Source organism: Dermacentor andersoni, chromosome 2, assembly GCF_023375885.2.
Source record: "Dermacentor andersoni chromosome 2, qqDerAnde1_hic_scaffold, whole genome shotgun sequence".
Lineage (NCBI taxonomy): Eukaryota > Metazoa > Arthropoda > Arachnida > Ixodida > Ixodidae > Dermacentor > Dermacentor andersoni.
The window spans coordinates 8,708,039-8,716,793 of record NC_092815.1 but is presented as its reverse complement, the minus strand read 5'-3'; the positions used below and the strand labels follow the sequence as shown (position 1 = coordinate 8,716,793).

Here is an 8,755-nt window from a genome sequence, read left to right as displayed (position 1 = left end):
CACAGAGCGCAGCTTTCGTTCGGCGGATCCGGCCTCGCCGAGCAGTGCCGACGAGCGGCGTGCCGAGGCGACCTCGTCGGGGAGCCCGCCGTCCGCACTTCCTCCGCCAGGCAGCGCGTCTCTGGTCACGGGTGTGGGAGGCAGCGGCGAGCCTCCGTCCCGGCCGAGCGCGTACTGGGACGACCCCCACTTCAGGCCCCGCTTCGACAACAGCACCGAGCGGAACGTCACCGCGCAGCTGGGCAAGTCCGCCTTCCTGCACTGCCGGATCCGACAGCTCGGCGACAGGACGGTCAGTGCCCGTTCACTACGCTCAGTTGTGTGGGATCGTTGGCACTTGGCATTTTGAACAAAAAAAAAGCTTTCTGTAGCTCAGGGACGTGAAGAAAGAAGGATGCACACGTCAGACAGCGATATCTCTGTCCATAGCGCTCTGTTTTGTGTATCCTTACTTCTTCACCTAACTGCGCTACAGAAATAGTTTACTAAACGCGCATAAACTCAAGCCTTTAGTTAGCACATGCGCACATTTCTGCTTTGAGCAGACGGCTAAAGCCATTGCGCCATTTGTAACCTCAATAAGACACTTTTGACAAATCGGGTTTTGCCCGATTGCCAAAAAAAAAAAAAAAAGAAACGCCTTTGCCTTTTTCGAACTGTCCGGCTAGTCCCTTCATTTAGTTTCAGCGCAGAAGTAGCAACGCATCCCAGCAAATATATATAAGGGTTCCACAGCTACCTTAGTTAATCATAGGAAAGCGGAAAAATTCCTATATAAAAGGGGTCGGGCAAGGAGATCCAATCCCTCTAATGCCTTGCACTTTGTGCTTTGGAGTATTCAATTGGTTAGACTGCGAGGCTTTAGGAGTGCGCATCAAAGGGGTACATTTCAGCAACCTGTGGTCTGCGGATGACGTTGACGTGTTCAGCAGTGACGGAGATTGCTTTCAGCAAATCATGGGGGATCTTGGCCGAGAAAGTTTATGGCATCTTGCGGCTGGTCGTTTCGGAGCACTGTATTACGAGCCGCTCTCTACGGCTATGGTATCACCTTCGGCTAGTCGAAAGAGAGCTCGCGGCTTGCGTGCGGCTGGTTCTTTTAGATCGCTCTTCTTTCGCGTCGATCGCCCTCTGAGCTCTGTGGTCTGAGCTACAGAGACTCCTAAAATAATTACGAGAGGGAAATGTTGCACTAGTGTCAGCGGGTGGCCAAGGCATTCATGCAGTTTCCATCATTTCCATCATTCCCATGGTGCCGGAATCGCTCACAGGTTGGTTAAGCCAGCATGGAAATGATGGCTAGTACACGTATTTGGCTAAACTTCGTCCTTAAAGTGGTTTCGTGACTTAACACGCTCATCATTTATAACCGAATATTGCGTTATAGATGAATATAAATAACAAAATAAAGAAAGAATGAAATCAAGGACGGGATTTGAACAGATGCCCTCTAGCACAGAAGGCAGATATTGCAACTTTTACGCAACGGAAGCATGCGGCGACATCCGTCCTTAAGAATTTCCCACGGAAAAACCTGTGCGTTGAGACGCTTTGTACGTTTCAATTTGATCACGGACGCACGTGTCCATAAGCGGAACCGCTGTAATTGTTAACGATTATGCATGTTGGCACAGTATTGATTCTTTCTGCATTTAGAAAATAATCATCATCATCATCATCATCAGACTAGTTACGCCCACTGCAGGGCAAAGGCCTCTCCCATACTTCTCCAACTACCCCGGTCATGTACTAATTGTGGCCATGTTGTCCCTGCAAACGTCTTAATGTCATCCGCCCACCTAACTTTCTGCCGCCCCCTGCTACGCTTCCCTTCCCTTGGAATCCAGTCCGTAACCATCAGTTATCTTCCCTCCTCATTACATGTCCGGCCCATGCCCATTTCTTTTTCTTGATTTCAACTAAGATGTCGTTTACCCGCGTTTGTTGCCTCACCCAATCTGCTCTTTTCTTATCCCTTAACGTTACACACATCATTCTTCTTTCCATAGCTCGTTGCGTCGTCCTCAATCTCAGCAGAACCCTTTTCGTAAGCCTCCAGGTTTCTGCCCCATATGTGAGTACTGGTAACACACAGCTGTTGTACACTTTCCTTTTGAGGGATAGTGGCAACCTGCTGTTCATGATTTGAGAATGCCTGCCAAACGCACCCCAACCCATTCTTATTCTTCTGGCTATTTCAGTCTCATGATCCGGATCCGTGGTCACTACCTGCCCTAAGTAGATGTATTCCCTTACCACTTCCAGTGCTTCGCTACCTATCGTAAACTGCTGTTCTCTTCCGAGACTGTTAAACAATACTTTAGTTTTCTGCAGATTAATTTTCAGACCCACCCTTCTGCTTTGCCTCTCCAGGTCAGTGAGCATGCATTGCAATTGGTCTCGTGAGTTACTAAGCAAGGCAATATCATCAGCGAATCGCAAGTTGCTAAGGTATTCTCCATCAACTTTTATCCCCAATTCTTCCCACTCCAGGCCTCTGAATACCTCCTGTAAACATGCTGTGAATAGCATTGGAGATATCGTATCTCCCTGTCTGACGCCTTTCTTTATAGGGATTTTGTTGCTTTCTTTGTGGAGGACTACGCTGGCTGTGGAGCCGCTATAGATATCTTCCAGTGTTTTTACATATGGCTCATCTGCACCCTGATTCCGTAATGCCTCCATGACTGCTGAGGTTTCGACTGAATCAAACGCTTTATCGTAATCAATGAAAGCTATATATAAGGGTTGGTTATATTCTGCACATTTCTGTATCACTTGATTGATAGTGTGAATATGGTCTATTGTTGAGTAGCCTTTACGGAATCCTGCCTGGTCCTTTGGTTGACAGAAGTCTAAGGTGTTCCTGATTCTATTTGCGATTACCTTAGTAAATACTTTGTAGGCAACGGACAGTAAGCTGATCGGTCTATAATTTTTCAAGTCTTTGGCGTCCCCTTTCTTATGGATTAGGATTATGTTAGCGTTCTTCCAAGATTCCGGTACGCTCGAGGTTATGAGGCATTGCGTATACAGGGTGGCCAGTTTCTCTAGAACAATCTGACCACCATCCTTCAACAAATCTGCTGTTACCTGATCCTCCCCAGCTGCCTTCCCCCTTTGCATAGCTCCTAAGGCTTTCTTTACTTCTTCTGGCGTTACCTGTGGGATTTCGAATTCCTCTAGGCTATTCTCTCTTCCACTATCGTCGTGGGTGCCACTGGTGCTGTATAAATCTCTATAGAACTCCTCAGCCACTTGAACTATCTCATCCATATTAGTAACGATATTGCCGGCTTTGTCTCTTAACGCACACATCTGATTCTTGCCTATTCCTAGTTTCTTCTTCACTGTTTTTAGGCTTCCTCCGTTCCTAAGAGCCTGTTCAATTCTATCCATATTATAGTTCCTGATGTCCGCTGTCTTACGCTTGTTGATTAACTTAGAAAGTTCTGCCAGTTCTATTCTAGCTGTAGGATTAGAGGCTTTCATACATTGGCGTTTCTTGATCAGATCTTTCGTCTCCTGCGATAGCTTACTGGTTTCCTGTCTAACGGCGTTACCACCGACTTCTATTGCGCACTCCTTAATGATGCCCATGAGATTGTCGTTCATTGCTTCAACACTAAGGTCCTCTTCCTGAGTTAAAGCCGAATACCTGTTCTGTAGTTTGATCCGGAATTCCTCTAGTTTCCCTCTTACCGCTAACTCATTGATTGGCTTCTTGTGTACCAGTTTCTTTCGTTCCCTCCTCAAGTCTAGGCTAATTCGAGTTCTTACCATCCTGTGGTCACTGCAGCGTACCTTGCCGAGCACGTCTACATCTTGAATGATGCCAGGGTTCGCGCAGAGTATGAAGTCGATTTCATTTCTAGTCTCACCATTCGGGCTCCTCCACGTCCACTTTCGACTAACCCGTTTGCGGAAAAAGGTATTCATTATCCGCATATTATTCTGTTCTGCAAACTCTACTAATAATTCTCCTCTGCTATTCCTAGAGCATATGCCATATTCCCCCACTGACTTGTCTCCAGCCTGCTTCTTGCCTACCCTGGCATTGAAGTCGCCCATCAGTATAGTGTATTTTGTTTTGACTTTACCCATCGCCGATTCTACGTCTTCATAAAAGCTTTCGACTTCCTGGTCATCATGACTAGATGTAGGAGCGTAGACCTGTACAACCTTCATTTTGTACCTCTTATTAAGTTTCACAACAAGACATGCCACCCTCTCGTTAATGCTATAGAATTCCTCTTTGTTACCAGCTATTTCCTTATTAATCAGGAATCCGACTCCTAGTTCTCGTCTCTCCGCTAAGCCCCGGTAACACAGTACATGCCCGCTTTTTAGCACTGTATATGCTTCTTTTGTCCTCCTAACCTCACTGAGCCCTATTATATCCCATTTACTACCCTCTAATTCCTCCAATAACACTGCTAGACTCGCCTCACTAGATAGCGTTCTAACGTTAAACGTTGCCAGGTTCAGATTCCAATGGCGGCCTGTCCGGAGCCAGGTATTCTTAGCACCCTCTGCAGCGTCACAGATCTGACCGCCGCCGTGGTCAGTTGCTTCGCGGCTGCTGGGGACTGAGGGCCGGGGTTCGATTGTTGTATTCATATAAGAGGTTGTGGCCAAGTACTGCACCAGGGTGGCCAATCCTGCTCTGGTGAGAGAGTGCGTTACCGGTTCTGGTCACCGGGATCAGGCCGCACTCCAGGCCTGTTTGTGCAATTTTCTCAACACACGTTTTTTTTTGGTATTTTCCGGTGGAGAATTGCGCGGCACCGGGATTTGGATCACGGTCCTCTTGCACTGGAGACGGATACTCTACCGTCCCCGTAGGAGTTAAATTAAAAATTAATTTATGGGGTTTTACGTGACAAAACCACTTTCTGATTATGCACGCCGTAGTGGAGGACTCCGAAAATTTCGACCACCTGGGGTTCTTTAACGTGCACCTAATTCTAAGTACACGGGTGTTTTCGCATTTCGCCCCCATCGAAATGCGGCCGCCGTGGTCGGGGTCCGATCCCGCGAACTCGTGCTCAGCAGTGTAACACCATAACTACTGAGCAACCACGGCGGGTCCCGCAGGAGTTGTACGCCTCATTTAACCTACAGTGGTGCCCTATTTGATCAGTCAAGGTGGACCAATCTGAGCTCGGTTATACCGCATGGATGGCATTCGGCTAGAGAACCTGGTATTTATGACCTGCACATGTGAGGCCATACATATTTGAAGATATATATCTTTCTTTTTTTTTTTTAGGAGGGTTCCGTACAGTGATAATATAAAGAAAAAGACATTAAAAGAAAGAAAAAAAAGAAAGAAAAAGGGGCGAAAAAAAAAGGAACATAACAGGTGATTTGAACTCGTGACCCTTCGATGTTGCCCGGAAATAATAATAGATTGTTCTAAAATGTAGGCCAATAAAAGCAGACAAAACGTAGTAAGCTAGCCACAACGACGTCTGAAGCTATCATAACGAAGATCGGACAAATCCCCGTACTAACCATCATTCCCGTCCATGTTCCCCATGATGGCTGAATGCTCGCCGCGCTATAGTTCTCTCCATTCATGAAGGAAGAAAAGAAGATAGGGGAGAGCATAATCCAACGCGGTTGAAGCCCACCTGGTGGCCCAACACGGGATCGCACGTCAAAGTGCGCGTTTGGTTTTAGTGTTCCCACTCTGCAGGCAGAGCCAGGGCAGGTCAGCCGAACAAGCACGCCCCGAACAAAAACTACTGGCATAGCTACTGGAAGCCAAAAGTCTCAGCAAAAGCTCGATTCTTGCTCCGTGATCCCGACGCACGAGGTCTCGTGTTTGGCCACCACTGTGGTTTCACGGAGCGTTTGCTTGCCAAGGCTGGCTGCGTGACGTAATATTTTTCCTTCCTCCATGCCTCGGGTAATTATTGCAGGAAACGTTGTGGCCGATGCAGTCGTCGAAATTAAGTGCGTTTGGTGTCACGTGACCACAACACAGCGTTGCGGAATCGCCGCTGTTGGCGACGGTCCACCGTAACCCGGACCTCCGCATGCTGGTGTCTCGGCAAACGCTCGACGTAAATTGGCTTTAGCCACGTGGTGTTGCGCTTCTCCAAGTAGTGAGAGTTACGCATTCGGCTTGCGTGCTTGTCCTCTGCCTCTGAGTTCGAGGAAAGTCGGATCCGACCGACCCTGAGTCAGAGGGTGGAGACGAGCTGTCGAAGATAACATTAGAGTGTGTGCCTGAAGTGTAACACGCAGAAGAATAAGGTGCGGTTCGATAGCCTGGCAAGAGAACCAAGAAGAAGAAAGCTTTGTTATATGGAGGACTACTTACCATGGAAAGACAACAAGAATCCATGACTGGCAGCCATCCCCCATAGAATTTGTCCAAAAGTATGCTTATGTAGGCCACAGACGATGCTGATCATGAGATGAAAATTTACAGTCGAATAAAAATAAGTTGGAACGCGCATATGATGGGCATTGCCAAGTCATGACTGGCAGCTTACGGCTACCCTTAAAACGAAAAGTGTGCAAAAATTGCATTCTGCCGGCATTAACCTATGGGGCAGAAACTTGGACGTGAACAATTAAGCTCGAGGTAAAGTTCAGAATCACTCAGTGAGCAATCAGCCGAAAAATAATAGGCATGGCGTTAGGATACATGGAGACAGCGGTGTAAGTTATAGAGAGGCAACCATTGCAGCTGATAATCTATAGTTGACGTCAGGAGGAAAATAAAGCTGGAACACACATGTAATGTTGGGGGCATAACCCCTAAAAAATGTAATTATGGGGTTTTACGAGCCAAAACCACGGTCTGATTATGAGGCACGCCGTAGTGGGGGACTCCGGAAATTTGGACCACCTGGGGTTCTTTAAGCGGAAGCTTTAGCTCGGGTGCTCCTATCTAAAAATAGAATTCGTTTTTCTCGGCAACCACTGCACCACATTTGACGAGGTTTGTGGCATTTTTAAAAGGAAAACATTAAATCTAGTGACCGTTCGTTTTGAATTTTCGATTTAGGTCCTCAATATTTTAATAAAATGGGCAAAAACTGAAAATTTAAGAAAACGAAACTATAAAGTTTACAGCTTGGTAACTAAGCAACAAAAATGATGATAAAATTCTGCGATTTGCATCTAATAGTACATAAAGAGGACAAAATTGATACGTCACACATGAACAACAAAAAATTTAGTAATACGGAAATACAGCTTTTGCAGAACCCATGTAAAAAACGTAAAACATACGAATTTGTCCGATTTAAATGGTCTAATGGATGTCGTTTACAGAACAGCGATATCTTTTCTTGACGCAGAGCTACGAATTTGTAAACGTCGTACTTCTATCTTCTCGAACTTCCGAATTTTTGAAAATCATTTTAAGAAAATTCAGGGCACAAATTGAAATTCCGCTTCCAAGAGTCACTAGAATTTATCTTTCCCTCTCAAATGCAACAAATTTGATTAAAATCGGTCCAGGGGTTATCCCAGAAAAACGTTTTTGCGTTTTACATGTATTTGAATAGGCCGCGTTGGAGTTGGGCCCGAGCTAAAGCTTCCTCTTAACGTGCACCTAAATCTAAGTACACGGGTGTTCTCGCATTTCGGCCCCATCGAAATGCCCCTAGCGTGGCCGGGATTCGACCCCGCGACCTCATGTTTAGCAGTCCAGAGATAATTCGTGGTCTGCTCTTAGCGTAAGGTCAGTCGTGGACGATAGAGAACTGTGATGAAACTAGGAAATTGGCAGGCGTATTATATGGTTTCACCTGGTAAAAGAAAGGGTTAAATTGATATAGCTGGGAGAGGCCTTGGTCCTGTAGGGACACAAATTGGCAGCTTGTTCGTTTAACTGTCGTTTTACCCCGTTAACATGCAGTGTAATTTGTCATGTCTAAATCACGCAGTATTATTTGCTGTCTTTTTCACAATGTGACATTGGTATCGTTTTAGCGGATAGATCTACCTAATGATCAATGTAGACGTAAATGCGGCATATTTCATACTTGTCGAACAAAATATCGGGACAAAATAGGCCTAATTTGTGGGTAACTAAAGTATTTTTAGTTGCCCACAAAGTAAAAGTTTTTTAGCAAGTTGTTTGGTAGAGCTGACCTTAGCCCTAAGCGTGTTAATGTTACCTCACCTGTCTGCGGGTAGCGTACAGTGAGCGCTTCATGCCTGATAACGCGAAATCGTTTCTCAAAGCCTCACTTCTTATGAAGCCAGAAAAGCCTAGCGCTGCAAAAGCAGAACTTTTCACATTGCCATCGAAGAAAATATGCACAGTTACGCTATACGTGTCTGCATGCAATAAACCGCAGCGTGCGCAACAATGCACAGTTCTATTGAGACTAGCTAGAGCAGAGGGGAGGCATTCCCGCATCTTCCAGCAACAGTTTCATCATACCAAGGCCGTGCCTGGAGGGCAGTTAGTAGACTGGGCCTCGTTACCTCGAGTCGAGACAAGACCGCGACCAAGCCTCGCTGAGATCGAATTACCGGTCGGTGCAATGAACCGCGGAAACCGAAGTTGACAAGCGGGAGCTAGGCCGTCCCGCTACTATATAAACACGTATATGTATATGCAGAACTTTGCGACCACTTCAGCGATTCAGTAGCATCGGGGGACCAGAAGAGCTTTGTCCTCATCGTCTGATGACACGTGGCTAAAAAATGGGGAAAGAAAGAGCAGAATAAAAAAAGTGAGAAACCATTGTTTATCTCTTTTATTTCTTCTCTAAGTTCTCTT

General features: G+C 46.1%; 1 protein-coding gene across 1 annotated transcript in view; it reads left to right on the top strand.

The window, feature by feature from the left end:
- The window catches only part of LOC126543018 (neurotrimin-like), a 412,056-nt gene that overhangs the window by 283,408 nt on the left and 119,893 nt on the right, over positions 1-8,755 (top strand). Inside the window, exon 2 of the mRNA XM_050190167.3 lies at positions 1-292. This exon is cut by the window's left edge and continues 19 nt beyond it. Coding sequence (XP_050046124.1) covers positions 1-292 — 292 coding nt within the window. The remainder of the gene's footprint in view (positions 293-8,755) is intronic.